The 18,698-nt window shown below is 37.6% G+C and overlaps 2 protein-coding genes across 3 annotated transcripts; both read right to left on the reverse strand.

Annotated features, from left to right (window-relative positions):
- Positions 1-1,028: 1,028 nt before the first annotated feature.
- On the reverse strand, positions 1,029-6,897 carry LOC103950506. Of its 2 annotated transcripts, XM_009361728.3 has the most exons (8): positions 6,736-6,897; positions 6,473-6,543; positions 5,321-5,481; positions 4,454-4,735; positions 4,186-4,359; positions 3,590-3,696; positions 2,454-2,797; positions 1,029-1,914 (listed from the first exon to the last, which is right to left on the reverse strand). In XM_009361728.3, the coding sequence occupies exons 3-8, from the start codon at positions 5,474-5,476 to the stop codon at positions 1,316-1,318; spliced, it is 1,662 nt and encodes a 553-aa protein (XP_009360003.2). In that variant the 5' UTR covers positions 5,477-5,481; positions 6,473-6,543; positions 6,736-6,897; the 3' UTR covers positions 1,029-1,315. The 2 variants fall into 2 exon arrangements, with proteins under 2 accessions (XP_009360003.2, XP_048426625.1); XM_048570668.1 differs by lacking the exon at positions 5,321-5,481.
- A 5,252-nt stretch (positions 6,898-12,149) lies between these two features.
- Positions 12,150-13,814, reverse strand: LOC125470908 (glutamate dehydrogenase 1-like). The gene is made up of 4 exons (XM_048570716.1): positions 13,689-13,814; positions 13,090-13,599; positions 12,884-12,958; positions 12,150-12,728 (listed from the first exon to the last, which is right to left on the reverse strand). The coding sequence occupies exons 2-4, from the start codon at positions 13,105-13,107 to the stop codon at positions 12,597-12,599; spliced, it is 225 nt and encodes a 74-aa protein (XP_048426673.1). The 5' UTR covers positions 13,108-13,599; positions 13,689-13,814; the 3' UTR covers positions 12,150-12,596.
- Positions 13,815-18,698: the final 4,884 nt, after the last annotated feature.

The raw sequence follows: 18,698 nt of genomic DNA on the forward strand, positions 1-18,698 counted from the left end.
CTTGTTCATCTAGTGTTTTTTCCTTTAACATTCATGTTTTTTGTTTTAATGTTAAATTTATGTTTAAAAGATATTGATATAAACCAAGAGGAAAGCTAGCTACCTTCTCAACTTATTAATGGAATACACATGTCAAACGATGAGTGGGAAATGTAGATAAGGAAAGGCAAATGGAAAAAATAGCTAGCATTCCTCCAGAACCAAAGGGCTAACTACATTTACACTCTTCATGGTTGATATAACTTTCAAAATGGGTCACCATGTTCTAATTTTCTCGCATTGCACCCACAGGCTATGAATTGTATCCATTTACATCTTTTGTCTCTTTGAATTTCTAATCATCTATTTGTTGAGTTTTTTTTGTCTATGTGGTGCAAACGTGACTTACACGTTAGACCGTATAAAGGACTCAAGCTCACGACGTCACCAAAGTAATGAATTATCTTACAATTGATTAGATCAAAAGCATAAATTGATACAATTTTAACACCTTAGTTTGAATATGAAAAATTGAAACTTTATGGCTCATTTTGAAAAGCTTATTTATTCTATGGCCCTAGGAGCTTGACTTTGATCTCACTTTTGCTCTGTGAAACTCAAAAGTTGCAACTTTACTCCAATAAACTCGATTTTTAACCAACAAAAAAATTTATTATATAGTTTATTTACTCCATGTTTTACAGTTTTAGACGGAATAAACAGAAGTAGGACAAAGTGTAACGAATATTGAGTTTCAAGAAGTAAAAGAATGACTTTTGAGTTTCAGTGAACAAAGTAGAACCACAATCGAGTGGGGAGCATAACTAAAATTAAGCCTTTTAAAAATCACACCAAAGCTAAATCCTAAAAAGCATAAAATGTGTAAACCCTAAACAGGTCAACGAATAAGAATTATTTGAAATCCAGTGACATTTTTATCTGAACTCATCGACCACCATTTTGTTGTAGATAATGTATGTGGGTTGCTTCATTATTTATTTCAATCGACGTTGCATTATACAACCACAAAACCAGTTAAAAGATTATGATTCCCTGAATCAAAAGTTGATTAACCCATGGAATAATATGAGAACGAGAACAAGAACGAGCACAACCCTACCGTAACAAGTGAACTTTTACAATGAGAGACCTTCAGGATTCTTCATCAACATAAATCTCCGAATCCCAAAACTTTTCAAGATTATGCATGCTACGGTGACAGGACAACAAACAACATTAAACCTCCGGCATATCTTTACTCTGTACATTTGTGAAAGGGAACAAGCGAGAAAAAAATTTCTCTACCCAATCTGCACTGTGGACTAAAACAAGGCATCTAGCTCGCTTGACTCTTGCAATCTTCTTCGGAAATGTTAAACAAGACTTTCGGAAGTGAGGGAAGTGAGGCAATCCGAGGCAGATGAAACAGCAATTCCGCAAAGGAGTCTTTTCTTGACATTCCTGGTGCCTTCTTCCTGTTGGAAACACCGTCTTCAGGGTCCTTGATAACAGCTCCAGATTTATTATCAGGAGTGTGATTGGGTTGAACATCCCTTCCACTACCTGATCCTTCAACGTAACTATCACCATCAACCTGTGTATGAGCTGCAGCAGGGTCCTTCTGCAGAAGGCAACAAAGAGAATTGACCCTTGACATGAGCGATTTCTCATCTGAAGCTGTTGTAAATTGAGTGTCGCTCAGCAGGTATTGTGCAATGTCCTCTAGCATGTACTGGTATTCTGACTGCTGATCAGCAGATGGCGGATTTCCAGAAGTCATTTGTTCTGAAATACAGTTTCCAATGTGACTCATAAGATCACTCATCGACATTGATGAGTGAAGCCCAGGGACTTTTATTTGCTCCCAATTTCTGTCCTCTCTGGAATTAACAGCTTCTGAACTGCCATTTCCTTCCATTGCACGAGCATCCATAACTAATAGGATAGGTCAATTAGTGATTTAGTAATTAATAGACAACAATAAGTGCCAAATTTACCTAAAGCTTGAAAGAAAAACTATACCCCTCAAAACAGAAGACAAAAATTAAAAAAAAAACAAGACAAAACTTTAAACCTGAATTGCAGTAATATGCATAATAAAAATCATACCAGAACTCAGACTACGAACCAAATCAGCATCAGTGAAATCCCAAAACAATGTTTGAATTATAAATGACTTCACAAGTATAAAAGAAAACTTCTGCCAAGTCCTGAAATATTTTGGAAATCTAAAATCTCTGCATTCCACAATTTGTGAATTAAAATGATTAAAAATAAGGACCACATATACACCTAGTATTCCAGACATCCAAGAAGTAACCAATTGCACCGTAAAATCAAACAAAAGAAATTCTAGTTCTATTTAACATGATGACAACCAAGAAACTAGAAGCCAAAAGGAAAAAAAAAAAAAAAAAAGGATGATCGTTATCTAATATTGTACCAGAAATAAATGCCAAGTTCATTTATTATACCTGAGCTGGGGGAAGGCGCTTCTCTGGACTGATATTCGAATGCCATAGAAGCTGTATCCTGCTGGTCAATATTCAAAGAAGATGACTGGCTTGCAGATGGTGATGCTATATCTTGAAAACCAGCAACAGACGAACCTTTACCATTTGGTCCATTCCCCAGTTGACCAAAACCATGACCTTTGCATTCACCTGGATCTTCAAAAGCAGAAGAGCATGGTTCAAAATATGGTGATTTCAAAACAATCTCTGGCTGCCGGCTTAAGACACAAAGTCGTGTGTCACACTGGATAAGCTTTTCAAAATGTTTGTTTAATAATCCTTGCGGGCATTGCAGAAAATGTTCCCTACAAAACCACAACGCCAAAGTTTGTCCATAAATGTCACAGCATCAATTTTAGTACCTGAACATGGCTGATGCATGTTCAAATAGACTGAACATCTTGAAAAAAATGTCCCAAATATCAATTTAACAGTTAAAAGGAGTATCCACACTGCCTGTTACACAACATGCCCCAGTTTGGCAATTGGACAAGTATTGGCACAAAGGGAGTTTATTTGTCAACAGTAGGTGGAAACCCAACTTAAAAACAGGACAAACATACAAAGCAAAACAAGAGTGTCATCAGAACTCAACAATTAACCACCAAAGGAGATCATCGATAATACATTCTTTTTATCTGAGACCACAGGCTAAGAAAACATATACCTGAAACCACTAGCACCGGCCAATAAAAGATTTGAGGCCACTGACTTAAAGAATATATGAGACTATCCAAAAGATAAACAAAAAATTGCAAGGAGCATGGGAAAACATAGTACGAGTGTACACGCTCCAAAGAAACTAAAAGGTGTGTAAAACTTTATAGGCTTAATAGTGACATTACAGTCTAGTGGTATTCCTCTTCGCTTAGAAGTGAGAGGTCTTAGGTTCGAATCTCGTGGATGATGAATTCGATACCAAATTAGGCTGCCTATTGTGGGGCTTAGCCGAACTCTCCCTCCCCTTAGTGTAAAAATATCAATGTGCTCAAAAAATAAAAAAACGAAAAAAACAGTGACATCAACCAAAATAAATTTAAAGCCTTTTTCCCAAGGAAATTTTAGAGTAAGGATCACAACCACCAATTGAATTTTACCTATAACTGCTAGCTTGTCCACCAGTAAAATCTGCTGTTGCCTGCCACAATGTGTGCTTTCTAGGTTGAGGGTTAGTCTCCCGGAAGAACAGGGGTTGTCTAGCCAACTGTAAACAGAAGCAGCCACTAGGTTAAAAATTTCAGACACAAAATAATAAATTTGAGTACAGAGACCATAGGTAAAGACCAGTGTTTTAAAACACGAGCCTTGAAGAGCGCCTAGGCGGCCTTCGAGGTGGGGCGGTGAGGAAAACACCTCTGCCCAGTGGGAGTAGGCTTAAACTCGCCTAGACGCCTGAGGCATCAATTGGGGCTTTTTTCTTTCTTTTTTTTTTTGTTTAAAGGTTAGGGTTTCTCACCTACAGTGAAGAAATTTTATTTTTTATTTTTTATTTTTCTTTTATAATGTTTGATTTCGACTCTATTGTTGATTGTATGATATATATTAATAATTTTAGGTCCCCTGAGGCCTCAAGGCTTTCACCTAGACAGGGCTATCCATGAAATGCCTTGGCTTCGCCTTCACTTTTTAAAATGTCGGTAAGTACACACACAAACGTACAGAGAACATAGGAAAGGAAATACATAAACATTACCACAACAGTAAAAGTACCAGGTCCATCATCAGGACAATTTGCTTTCAGAGCCATAATATCTGACCACTGGATTTCTATTTTACTCTTGAGACCACCTTTGAGAACTTCCCAAACAAGCTTATGCTTAGCAAAGTAACACTTCGCCACTAAATCTCCCTCATATCTTGATTTATACTGCAACCAAATAAAGTAGTGTCAGAAACTTTTAGCCAAACAAATCCACTCAATAAATCAAAAAATAAACTTAAAAACTAGAGAAGATGAGTACCTCCCAACCCCCAATCCTTAGAAGTGAAGCTGGAAAATTCGAAGCCTTCAGCTTATCCACCGTCCCTAATGGAGCATTTGCTTTACATTCCTTTTTAACTCCAGAGTTAAGATTTTTGCTCTCTGTCGCTCCAGCTGCAGAAGCACTCCCTTGAGCAAGCTTCATTTGAATTAACTCTAATAAGGATGGGCTCTTTCTGAGCCTCAAACCCAAGGGGCTAGGCTCATCAAGTGGATTGTATTGTGACGGTTGAACAGCAAACTCATTATCCCCAACACTCCTCTGTAACTCAGCCAGAAAAACCAGTAAGAGAATACTTCAAAACAAAACCAAATTTATACAAAGTAAAGGAAACAATCAAATCTTTCAGCTAAACATAATCAAAGTTCAAGCAAGCCAAATTTCAAAATATTATATTACAGCCCAATACCTAAGGAAGCTCAAATTTGTATATTTACATCCCAATTAATAGTCACGAGTTTAATAAATCAATAATTGATAAGAAAATGGTAAACTTTATGGACTATAAAGATCACACGTATAATCCTCCCATGCAGTTTCCAAGAGACCAAAGAGATTGCTACAATCTTCTGAAACAATTTCAATCATTAATGTCACAAAATTTATAGACTAAGCTATTGACAATAGCATACAACAAGCAGAAACATTCATTTCTGGGAACCACAATTTCTGATTGAATAATACATACAAAATCAAAAGAGAAATAGAGAAAACTTCAATCAGTCCAGATTACAAAAAGAAAAAGCAGAAGGAAATTAAAAAAATTTAAAAAAAAAAAAAAAAAAAAAAAAAAAGATTAGCAATGAAAATACGTAAATGAAACAGAAACAAGATACAAAACTGAACCTCTTGAAAAGCAGGAGAGGGTTTAGGACGTTTGTTGAGCGGACCATGCTCCTCTTCTAAAGAGTCCTCAATCTCCAACTTCACCGGTACCTTTTCTGTACATGGCATCGTATGGAGTTCTGGTGGGAGATCTCCCGATTTCATCAACTGCACCATCAATTCTTTTCCCCAAAACAAAAAATAAAAAATCTGAAGAATCCAAATTCCCAAGAAACAAATTAAGGTCTTTGATCTAAAGACCTGGAAATGGGAAGATTGATTGATTCTCAAAATCCTGTGCTATGCAAGAAAGGGGTATTTTTTTAGGCTGAAAATAATCATTGGGCCAAATTGCACGTTTACAGTTTTCTCATTTTTCTGATATTGCTACACTACATGTCTTTACGATTTTCATTTCGGATAATTGTTCTTGGACAAAGCTACCAAACACATTGTCAGATCTTAAAAATACAAATTTCAATTTGTCGATTTCACTTTCCAAAACATATTTCAGAAATCTGTTGTGTAAATCATTACAAAATGGTAATAAGTTTTCCACTCTTTAACATGTAGATCATGTTATGGTGATACGCAGGGAAATGGCAACTTTATTTGTGCCTCCAAATGGAATTAGGCAAAGGGGCAAGCATTATTACTGAATGTGGCAAACATTGTTTGAGGTTTAAACCAAGTACAATCTGGTCAAACTGATAAGGAGAGGAGCATATGGTGCAGTGACCTCGTCCACATCAATAGGAAAACAAATGAGTAAGTTGCAATCAAGAAGATCAATATTGTGTTTGACAACTGCATAGATGCATTGATGACTCCGCGGGAGCTGATGCTTCTTAACATATCAGGCATGAGAATGCGATTGCTTTGAAAGATGTTATGATGGTTATCCACAGGACAAGGTTCAAGGATGTGTACTATGTTTATGAGCTCATGGATACGGATTTTCTTCAAATTATAAATTTCAAAGGGTATACAATATACCTTGAATTTCTATTGAATGTTTTCATGACCTTTTCCAGTGCAAATATATTATTTAATATGAGTAAAGTAATTTTTTTTTATTCTTGAATTTTGTTAGTTCAACGTCAAAAATTCAATGCACATTCACAGCAAGAAACCAATATATTCACAGAAAGCAAAGGGTTGAGATTTTTTTACCGGCCGGTCCAGCAACAGAAACCAACGCAACAGCCCCAATTCAAAGGCCAACCCTTCTCCAACAGAAAACCCTACGTTTCACAAATTTATAGAATTAGAACCACACTATGGAAATTGAAGCCAAAATTTTAAGCTGAAACCCGAAAATGAAATTGAAATTGAACCAACCCCATTCAATTGAAGCCCATCTAAAAACCCCACACTGATATTGAAATTAAACAAAACCCCTCCCTGATTTCGAAATCTGAAAATCGACCTCATACCTTAAATTTGAGTGTCGAACTTGAAGAGAAGAGGGAGAATGATATCGTCTGAAACTACAAAGAATTGAAGCGTCTGGTTCGATGTTCGGGTTTGGGTTTGGGATAATTGGGAATTTGGGAGTACTCTTTCAAGAAAGGTGGTCGCCGGTGGTTTAATGTTTATGGTGTTTTTTCGGGAAAATCCTGTATAGTGTGGTGCACCATAATTACATGGGCTCCACACCCACCGATGAAAAGTCTCTGTATTTTGAAAAAATAAATACATGTAATTTTCATATCAAATTATCAAATTATTAATAATGTGTCCATACCTCACAAAAGAAATTTATTTCTATACTAAAACCCAAAACCCAAACCAACGTGTACTATTCACGGACAGTGAAGTGACGAAATGCCCTTGGTTTGGTCTCTTCTTCGTGGACCACAACCTCTCTTTCTTCTGAACTCTTCTTTCCATTTCCGTCTGTCTCGCAAACCTTTTTGTTTCTCTCAAACCTCTCCTTGCCTCGCTCTCCGGTCTCAAGTTCTCTCTGTGTCTGGGCTTTTTTGCAGAAAACGGTTAAGTTAGTAAAATTTATTTAGATCGTTTTGTCGGGGTTGCAGACGACAGTGTTCTCTTGCTGAAAAATAGTCAATTTGGTCTCGATTTGCAAAAAATTTGGAGCCCATAAAGGATCGCGTTTCCTGTTGTCGATTTAGTGCATTCCCTGCGCCACAGTGGTTAGTAATTGAACAATTTGATCATTATCCATGAACGAACCTGTTTTTGGTTGGGCAAATTGTGGTTGGTTTTGAGTTGGTGCATATGGCTTTGGAAACATCCCAAGGGATGGTGGACGAAATCCTCCTTGTTGTTGAGGTTGTTGGGGCTCCCTCCACTTGAAATTTGGGTGATCTCTCCATCCCGGATTGTAAGTGTTGGCGTATGGATCATGCCTAGGTTGATTTTGGCGTTGATAACCTATGGCATTGGCAGATTCCCATCCTCCATTCTCAATCAATTGAGGGCATTGCTCAGAGGGGTGCCCTTGCATGGTGCACACGCCATAAACACTATGTTTTTGCACTTTGTTTCCTTCAACAACCTAAGACACAAGGAGAGTAAGATTAGCCAATTGTGATTGAATTTCGGACATGGAACTTACCTCATTCATTTGGTGCTACTGTGGGGGGTCCCTTTGTCCAACCCCTTCATATTGTTGTGCATTCAAGGCTCGATTTGTAATTAAAATCTTTGCAGCAATTGAGGTTTTGTCCACCAAAGCTCCACCTGTCAAGGCATCTAGCATTTGTCTTTCAATTGGAAGTAGTCCTTCGTAAAAGCATTGAATTAGAAGCTCTTCCTTCATTTGGTATTGTGGGTAGGATGCAACAAGGGCTTTGAAACACTCATAATATGCTGGAAAGGATTCTCCTTGGTTTTGTTGAATTCCGCTAATCTTCTTCCTCAAAAGAATTACTCTTGAAGTTGGGAAGAATTTCTCCAAGAACGCTCGTTTCATACTTTCCCAAGAAGTAACGGTTCCGGGCACCAATTTGTAGAGCCAATCATTAGCCTTTTCCAAACGAGAGAACGGAAAGGCTTTCATCTTTAAAATATTTCCATCCACATTAATGGGTGTCATACTCGATGACACACCCCGACCGAGATCAGGGCATGCTGGGCGTCACGTGGAAGTGACGTAGCCATGTGCACAGTGCGGAAGCTAATAGAAGCAATGTAAAAGTACGAATAATTTAAAAACTAGCATACAATAAGTGATAATATAAGTGCCAACGCAAGTGAGACGCTGAATTCAGAGCATAAAGACTACAGCAGTCCAAAGAAAATGATACAACAATGGTACACCCGAAGGTGACCCTACACTGGTGAGTGTCTGTCAGAAATGCCGAGACGCCCTCTGGGAAAACCACCAAACCCGCTAAGCTACTAGAACCTGGAGGGGCGCAAAACAAAAGCGTGAGTGGGCAAAAACAAAGCTCTTTGGAAACCATTTCATAAAATACATTCTAACCCCTCGCCGTAAAACCTGTATACTTCCCAGAAAATAAACATATATACGTATGTATAAATATGCCAATCATGCTCAAGGGTATGCCAATCATAAAGCCTCATAATGATATGCAAGTGCTCAGGTATAAATCACATCAATAACATATCACTGGCAGCCGGAGTCACCCGAAGTGACCTGTACGGCTGAATCTAGAGCTCAAATCTCAATCTCAATAACTAAACCTGCCCACGAGTCGGAACCACCTATAGTGGTCTGTACGACAGGGCTGGGTGTAATACATATAAACGCTCTAGTGCTACGATCACGTGAAGGCTGTGCGAATAATCGCAGGTCACCTACGAGTCGGAACCACCTAAAGTGGTCTGTACGACAAGACTGTGCACCTAACTTGGATCCAAGCTGAGCGTGTGGTGCGGGAGGTGAACGACACGTGAAGGACTGTGCCCTACTCTGGGCGGGAGCACTAACACCGGGGGTGCAGGTTATGAGCTTTCTAAGCACCTCTAATCACTATTTAATGCAAAGGTTAAATAACGCTTACCTGGCACTTACCTGCGCCTCCACAGCACCAAATATAAATATGTATAAGTATGCCACTACTAATGCATGTGATAATGCATAACAATAAGGATATGGTGCATGGCATAAAACAAATAACCCTTTTTAAACAATTTCTGGGAATATAAATGTATATAGGTATATACGGAAAACCAAAAGCCCACTCACTGGTATGTGGAAGGGTCGTAGCCCCCCTGCCTCGAGTGTGCACGCTCGTCCTCGGGATAGGAATCACCTATATGCGAATTAACTATAAAAACGTTAATTTTAAAGCACATAACCTTCCTTTCGTAATAACTTCTCATACATTGCTCAAAATGGACAAATGAATATACCAACGTGCTCTACACAACCTTAGGATCACAACCATATTTTTAGAAAAAATTTCCTCCGCCGCACGCGCCCCCACGCGCCGGCCAAGGCACGGCCACACGCGCCGGCCACACGCAGGCACGTGCGGCGCACACGGACGGCGTCAACTAACGCCGTGAGGAATATTCCGTTAGTTCTAACGGATTCCGTCAACGGCGTTAGGAATATTCCGTCAAATCTGACGGAATATTCCGTCACCTTCCCCGATCAGTCTCCGGTGCCGTCGCCGGCGCCGGAAAACTGGAAAACCTGCAACTTGAGTTTTCTCGTTCGTTTCTCAACCAATTTTCATGATTCATGAACCAAAATGAAGCTTAGGACTAGTAGAATCACGATATACTACTTTTAAAGGCTAAAAACCACGCGATCATACCTGTCTTCAACTCAAAAACCGACCAACTTCGAACCAAGCTTTCCCGACGTCCAAATTTGTCCAACGAAGCACTCCGAGGCTCCTTGGGACCTCACAAAGACATCTACGAGCTTAAAAATTCCAAAAACATGCTAGAATGAGTTTGCATGAATAGTGCTCAAATCGGAAAACCTCGAATCGACGTGAAAATGGTGGTTTCCCTACCTGAAAATGGTACATCTGTGTTCCCCTCGACCTCACGATCACGACTGCACCCTTGGTTTCCTCGATCTGCAACGGTTTGAGGGAGTTGTGTGTTTGTCCGTACTTTTACAGAAGGAAGAAGAAGAAGAAAGAAGGGAGAGAGACACGGGATCGAGACAGAGAAAGGGATAGGGACACAGGGAAAGTGGCAGTGCATGTGTGTGTGGCCCAACACATGCCACACCACACAAAACCACCAAACAACTAAACGAAACGAACTAGGGGTAAAATTGTAATTTCACACGTACGTTAATATGAATTTTGGGACGGGATGTCACACTCGACCATACTACTTCAAACTTGACTTTAATTCAAGTTTGGGAATATTCCCATCCACATTAATGGACAACCCATGGTATTTGGGAATATGATGCAGCAAGCTTGACCTTAATTCAAACTCATCGGTCTTGTCCGGAGCTGCCCTAGGGTATTGAATGCAAATAGGCACGGCGTTGTCCAACCCCAAGGCAAAAAGTTCTTTGATTGTTCGATTGTCCGCTGCCATGGCTTGTTCTTCCTCTTCCACTTCTTCTTCTTCAAATTCGGCCTCAGAACTATGTGGACTAGGTTCTGGATTCTTCCTCTTCCTTCTCAAAGTTCGTTCAAAATCGTCGTCAAACTCAAAGATATGTGCATGAACTGGTTGAGAACTTCGAGTCATAAACTAGTACCTAAAACCAAGAAAACAACACAAAAACAAATCAAAAAACAAAACAAAACAGAAACAAACACAAAAGAAAAACACACGGCACTACTAGGGGAAGATTAGCAATTTTGCTAATCCCCGGCAACAGCGCCAAAATTTGATGTGAAAATTAACTCGACACACAAATTAAACCCTATTGATGACAATTGTAGTATATATGCAAGTAGGGATCGTTCTAGACCGGGGATTAACTAGGGATGCTAATCAACACAAATAAGACTTAAAAACACTAATTTAGACTCTATAGACTTAAAACTAACTCAAAACACTCAAAATAGCAACAAACAATAAAAAAGACTCAATTCTAGACCTAACAAGTGATTTTGACGAAAATAAAACTTAACTTGACTCAAAAGAAGCTAAACTGACTCTAAACAACTCAATACTATCAAATAGACACAAAACTGACTATATGGGGATACTTAGACGAAATTTAACTAACTTAGACTCAAAATAAACAATGGAGACAGATTTAAACTAGTTCTAACCAAAGGAATAAACTCAATGCCAAGGGAGGTTTATTTGGACGAATTTAAACCTAAACTTAACAGATTGCAAAACAACTTAAAAGACTTCAAATTAAGGTGAATTAAATGGGTGAAAGGCTAGTTAAAGGGTCCTTCTCCACACATGACATATGCATATAAACCAATTTCCAATTATTATTCCTTTAGACTATGAATGACAATGCCCCAAATTAACCATGAAAAGCATAAATTAACTTTCAGATTTTCCTTATTTCATTGAATTGGATGGAATACGCATCGCAACCAGATTATCTATCTCAAGTTCTCTATATGAAACGCATAATAAAGATACATATCAAAAGTCATTAAGTTCTATAAAAATCATAAGCATTGACAAGGCATTCATCACTATGTAACACATGAGACTCATACCAAGGATTTACTTAACACGATTGTGACTAGCAACCTCCACTACTTGTGAATATAAGTAAATAATGATTAGATAAAATTCCCTTATACTCTAGCATCAAATTCATGCATGCAAATTAAGTGTCGACCCTCAACCAACATACATAAACAAGTTTTAATTAGGGCTGGGCACAGGCCGGGCCGGGCCCAAATTTGGAAGAACCGGACCTACCCGTTTTAAAATGTAACGGGCCGAGCCGGGCCGGGTGTAGGGATTTTAAGTTTGGGAACCGGACCTAACCCGGCCCGTATCAAACGGGCCGGTTCGGGACGGGTCCACGGGTCCAATAACTTTTTTTTTTTTTTTTTTTTTTTTTTTTAAATCTGGTTATGGGCATACTAAGATTGAAGCAGAATGAGGTGTGGTTCCAGTGCTGACGAAAAGGAAGAAGCTTGTAGAACCAAATAGCAGAATGAGGTTATGTGCTAAAGTAGAATTGCTTATACGGTTCACAAAAACTGAAATAGAACGAGCAAATATTCGACAGACCCTGATGAGTACTGCATTGTTGCGCCGGATACTGATGAGTACTGCATTCATTGGCAATTGCCTTGGCGAGAAGGGTTTTCCCACAGCCAGGTGGTCCATAAAAGAGAACGCCTTTAGAAGGTGACATCCCAAATTTCTCAAACATCTCAACCATATAAACTTTTTGTGTTCAGTAAAAGTCCACTTGTATAACAAACTGTTGTCCGGAGATGCTCTTTCCATACTCATTGAGTAATGCCTCTGTTGCAAAAAGTACTCCTCTTCCCGTTGCTGCATCTTTTCCTAGTGATCCACCAAGATCCTGATTAACAAAAAAAAAAAATTACAGAATGTTACGCAATAAAAACAAACAAAATTTGTAGCACAGGTATGAACTATTGCAAGACAAGACTGCCATGAATCGAATAAAGGAGGACAATTTAACTGAAGTAACTTTTTTTATTATGATTTACTTACAATAGGCTTTCTAGTCACTACTGCAGGTGAGTAGCCATGAAACTTTGAGTACTCATCTAGTATCCATGCCATGGTCTGTTTAAACCAAAAAAAAAAAAAGGAAAAAGATTGAGAGAAAAAAATGCTAAAATTCAGTCCAAAGTTTAGAAGACAGCTAGTGATCAAATCTCATGTAAAGAATTAATGAAAAATGTGCCATGCTCAACCTGTGGACCTGTCCCCATATCTGGTGCGGGAACATCGGTGTGGATTCCGATAAGATCGTGTATCTTTTGTGTGAATACTCTGGTAAGAAGTTCTCTTATGACGTTCGCCAACCGCCAATGGCATCCCACGAAACATTAGGTACGTCCACAACCTGTAAACCAAGAAAACAAGTTATCATTCTCAAGTCCAAAGATATTCTAACTCTCTGAATAGCAACTTCTAAAAAAACAAGTAAAGCTTGCTACCCCAAAACTTCAAAAAAAAAAAAAAAAAAAGTTAAAACTTACAATTTCGCGCAAGGCAGAAGGATTTGTAGAGGACAGTGCGGTCTGGAAGTGTTCATTCGTCACAGCCATCGAATTCAACACCTCAGCATCAATCGTATCGTCTTCCAAGTCAATAACGTCCATTTTTTCACGGATGCACTGGAGCGCAGCCTCTGTGGAGAGAGCGGCAAGATCTGCACCAACAAAACCATGGGTATCTTTTGCAACTCGTTCGAGATCAACCTGTAATAGTAGCAAAACACCAAGTAATTAACATAATTTATCGCAATGCAGGATAAACGATATGAAAATTTGAGGATAGAAGATCTTACATCATCTGAGAGAATGAGTAGCAGGGTGCGTGTGCTTGTCTGTGTGTGTGGCTTGCTTGTGGCTGGCCGGAGTCGTGTCGGAGAAGGTGGACGGAGGAGCGGCGCCGGGAATTTGAGAAAGGGTTGGAGTGTTGGAGAGATTGAGATTTGAGACTGAACACTGAAGTCTGAAACTGATTTGGAAACCTAGGTTACAAATTAACGGTTCAGATTGAATGATAGGTTATCATTCAATCTCAACCGTTGATTATAATATGAAACGGGCCGGTCCGGGGCCCCGTTTTTCTAAGGTGTAGGAACCGGCCCGCCCCGTAAATAACCATGCCCCGGCCCGCCCCGCCCCGTTTGTTCCCAAAAAAAAAGGGACCCGGCCCGTACCCGTCCCGAACCTACACTACCCGCCCCTACCCGCGGTTCCTTTACCCGTTTGCCCACCCCTAGTTTTAATAACTCAGATAAGCAAATCACATTCAACACTCAAGAAACAATAACTGGATGTAATCAATTCATATAAAACATATAATCATGGCTTCGAATTTACCTCCAACTATAAATAAATTAGTTCCACATGTTCATCATAATTGAAAACCAAGTTAAAATAAACATTGAACTAAAACTAAGGATAGAAAGCACCCAGAAACACTCCACACTCCAATGGCATTCACAACACTTCCTTGGATGGCAGATTGCACAAGTCCTCTTCTCCTTCCTTCCTTGCTTGCGCACTAGGGTGATGTGGTGTGAATTATGGCTGAATGTATGCATGAAGAATGAATGAGTGAATGGATGATTAAAACCTGCGGCAAAGGCTTGTGTTTATAGGCTAGGTCTTGCACAATTTTTAAAGGAAAAGGATTGCACAATCCAATGGGAAAAGGACTAGGGTTTGGCAGAAACCAAGAGGGAAAAGGTTAAGAACCTGCGACATTCAATTAGGATTAGGTATAGGGCTTCTAGAAAGGATGTTTTAGAACATATTTTTGACTCCAAATCACCACACATGCAGCAAGGATGTAGGAGAGGGATTACAACTCCCAATCTACCAAGGAATGACATATATGCAGCACACAAGGGATAAGGTTTCTAGAATCCGAGTTATGTATTTAAATGTATAACTAATCCCTTCTAAATAGCTAGAATTAAGGCACAAACTGATTTGGATAAGAAAAGATAGGATAATGCTAGATTTAGGAAAGGATAAGGTTGGTTAGGATAGGATAAAATAAGGTTAGATAATGTTCCTTATTTCTTGCTCTTTCCTTATCTTCTTTGTATTTGAACTTGTTTCTCCAGATTTGTAGCATGTTTCTAGCTTCTTTTCACTTCAAATTCGTCCATCCACCTTGTTTCATATGCAAGCTATCCAATGTCCAAAACTACTCCAAATGGCTCCAAAATGCAGTTTCTTGCCTTCTTTGCCATTAGGACCTACAAACACACGAAAATAGCTTAAAACACTATAATGTTTCAGTTTTTTGAGATCCCTTGTTTTTTCGCTTCTTTTTCTTTTGCACTTTCTATTTGTTATGATCAACTATTCGTATGTCATGAGTATATGTTGGGACTCTTGCTGCAAAAAGATATGAAAAAATGTTTTAGGATCATTAATAATTTATTTATTAGATGCTTTGGTAAATTTTTTACTGAATTAAAGTTGGTTACTCCTCTGCGCAACAGTGAGGCTCTAAAAACTTTGTTGCTTCACATGAATATGTATCTATATTTCATTGTAATAAACAATGCTTTCTTGCAAACATTGCTCGATTAATACCTTTTAACTAATTATTTTTCTTCTTTTTTTTTGGGTCCTTACTGCTTTGGCATTCACCCATTTTGTAACAAATTATGCATTTTATGCCTGTGTTGTCATAATCTGTTTCCCAATTTACTGAAGTAGACTTTACCTTGCATTTGCTTATTTATCTAGATTACTCACAGAAGATAACATTGTGATATAAGTTATGTTTAACAAATTATTAATTATTTCAATATTTATTTTAAGATTGCTATAATAATGATCCATGAATTTGTAGAATTTATATTCAGTTTGAACAAAGTAGATGGAAGGTGTTGAGCCAACTCGCATCCAAGAATTGCGCTCATATACAAAAGCAGACATAATACACTCCGCCTATGCAGAATATGGAAATCAACAATACCCGAAACTATTCAGAAATACACATCTTTGCATTGTGTGTTGCTTGATGGGACGGTGAGAAACTATTGTTTTATTATTTTAATTAAAGATTATAAGAATGGTAGTTAACTGCCTGATTAGAATTCATCTTTCCCATGCTTTTTTACACGTTGGATAATCAAACTTCGATATATTCAATTGAATAAAATATATACATTGATATTCTATTACTAATTTTATGTCATTATTTCATTTGTTAAAGTCAAGGAGCCGTCTTTTTCTCAGCAAAATACTATAATGTATTCAATTTGATCCCAAACATAGAAATCAAATATTTTAAATCAAACTTTACGTTGTGTTTAATTTTTTTTTTCTATTATCTTACTTTCTTAATATATTCGGACTTTTATATTTTTATATTAAATTTTTTTGCATGTGTGATATCTTTTTTAAATGTTGCTTCAAATGCTTTAACTGTATTAATTCATTGTATTGCCCCTGCTAACTATCGAATTTATACATATCAATACATAATATTTATTCTCATCCATTTGTTAATTACCTTATTAATTTTTTTTTTCTTTTTTTCTTTTTGGTTCTCTTTTATGACATAATCAACTGTAAAGAAACAAGCAGTTGAACCCTGTACATCAGACATTGATTACGAAATATCTTTATATACTAAAACTCAGTGAGGTGGTACTGTGGATGACCAGTGGGCTGACGATTTTGCCCCTCGATTTTTCCTCTGTTTTGCCTGCTGTTGCCTTCTTTGTACAGTCGACTAACTCTTCTGCTTACAAAAATGACCCTGCTTTTCGATATCAAACCGATATGAAATAGTCCACATATTCTATATTCTATATTTTATTTATTTATATACTAAAAGCCGGTGGATTGGCACTGTTCATTAACAGTGCCGTTCCGGTTTCGTCCCTCATTTTCTTCATGGTTTTTCGGCTTTAGTGGGATTGTGCAGTAAATTGTCCATTTTGCCCTTCATGATACGTGCTGCACGTGCGTAGATATTGGCTTATCTAGGGAAGATGCTGGAAGCATCTCTCATTTCTCTCTTTGCTGTTCTTTTTTTCTCTCTGCTTTTCCGTCTCTCTGTGTCTCTCATTTCTCTCTTTGCTGTTCTTTTTTTCTCTCTACTTTTCTGTCTCTCTGTGTTTGTCTGTGTTTCTGTGTGTGTCTCGCTGTTTTCCTCGCGATCCGATCGTTTAGAAGGGTGGTTGGATTGTTTTTTTCCCGCTGTTTTCCGCGGAGGAATCGCAATGGTTTAGCTGCTTTTGTTGGTAAGAAAAATTTTCAATTGGTTGTTGTAAAATTCGATTCTTGCTAAGTGTTCTCTTTATTTTTATTTTTTTGCTGATTTGCATGTGGATCTTTTGTCTGATTTGGTTTTTGGCTGCCGCAAACCTATATCTTCCAATTTTAGGGTTTTGTTGTGGGAGTTTGCAAACGCTTGCTGGATCAGGTATATAACTTATCTTTAAGCGTTTTTTTTTTAATAATTTTTGTGTTTTAACTACAATTGAAAGATTGCCGACGAATGGATATGGCTACGGTTATATAATTTATCTTTAACCTTTTTTTCATATTTTTTGTGTTTTAATTAAAATTTAAAAATTGTTGAGGAAGGATATGGCTGCGGTTTAAGGTTTAGACTAATTAATTTTATTGTTGTTTAGGTTTTTTTTGGGGAAATTTTTGGGTTTGGTTGTTCTGATTATCTGTGGTTTGATTTTTGTCCGGAATTTAGAAGAAGAAAAATGGCCGTGATTAACTTTTGGGTTTTCTTTGTCTGTTCTGCATTTTAAAGTTTGAATTATGGATTTTTTTTGTATGTCAATCCTTAAATGATCACTGTATGGATTTTTTTTGTGTTTCGGCATATGCCCTTATTGGAATTTTGTGATTTGAGAATTGTAGAAGTTAGTAGCAATTCAAAACCCCTTAAATGAGATGAGAATTAGAGTGATTTGAAATCGGCGAGCAAGTTCTATATTCTATTCTATATATACTAAAAGTCGGTGGATTGGCACTGTTCATTAACACAGTGATTCATCGGGTTTGCCCATTCTATCCACCTGTCCATCATTTGTGGGTCTTTGTAAGTTTTTATATTTTTTTGGTGCCACAAACCATGTGCCGGGTTTAACTCCTGACAATTTTACTGTGTATTAACAGTAATATGTTAGATAATAAATGAGATAATAAATGAGAAGACCCATTCTTGAAAAGACAGAGGACAGGATACCATAAAAGATAGATGTCACAGTTACGTAAAATGATAAAGATATCGGTTAGAGAGAAAAAAAATTAATTAAAAAATATGAAAAGGTGTGTTTGGCTTTTGTTTTCTAATATTTTTTTTAGCATACCAAGAAAATTGATGGACAACCATTCCCTTCCATTTAAGAAAAAAACAGAAATCAGGGATGCCATTGCAGTTGTGTGGTGGTAGTAACGAAGGCTCATTTCTCGAAAAAGGGCTAATAAATGCAAAGTCGTAGAAATATATATATATATATATATATATATATATGTAAGAAAAGATAGTCTAAAAGTGTGAGGCTAATAAATGCAAAGTTGCAGAAATATATATATATATATATAAGAAAAGATAGTCTAATCTGAAAATGTGAGGTCATGATGTGAAGTGAAAGGAAAAAAAAAAAAAAATATATATATATATATATATACACTGCGCACGCAGACACGTGTTCATCATCTCTTTCATTTGGCTTTTCAGCTCTTCTTTTCTAATTTTTTTTTTCTTTCCCGCACGTTTGCTCTCTCATTTATCCTTGCTGCCAGAGCATATCTCATTCCTCCGGTCTTTTTTTTTTTTTTTTTTTTTTTGTTTT

Source organism: the organism of the source record quoted next, unplaced genomic scaffold, assembly GCF_019419815.1.
Source record: "Pyrus x bretschneideri cultivar Hongxiangsu unplaced genomic scaffold, Pyrus_bretschneideri_v1 Contig54, whole genome shotgun sequence".
Lineage (NCBI taxonomy): Eukaryota > Viridiplantae > Streptophyta > Magnoliopsida > Rosales > Rosaceae > Pyrus > Pyrus x bretschneideri.

Bases quoted from the DNA above. Each gene is read 5' to 3' on its own strand.
- LOC103950506 (XM_009361728.3), bottom strand. From the start codon at position 5,476: ATGGTGCAGTTGATGAAATCGGGAGATCTCCCACCAGAACTCCATACG. The intron at 3,697-4,185 runs GTAATGTTTATG...TTCTGTTTACAG, and splicing joins CTGGTACTTTTACTGTTGTG to TTGGCTAGACAACCCCTGTT. The intron at 2,798-3,589 runs GTAAAATTCAAT...GTGGTTTTGTAG, and splicing joins GGACAAGCTAGCAGTTATAG to GGAACATTTTCTGCAATGCC.
- LOC125470908 (XM_048570716.1), bottom strand. The intron at 12,729-12,883 runs GTAAGTAAATCA...TTTGTTAATCAG, and splicing joins TAGTGACTAGAAAGCCTATT to GATCTTGGTGGATCACTAGG.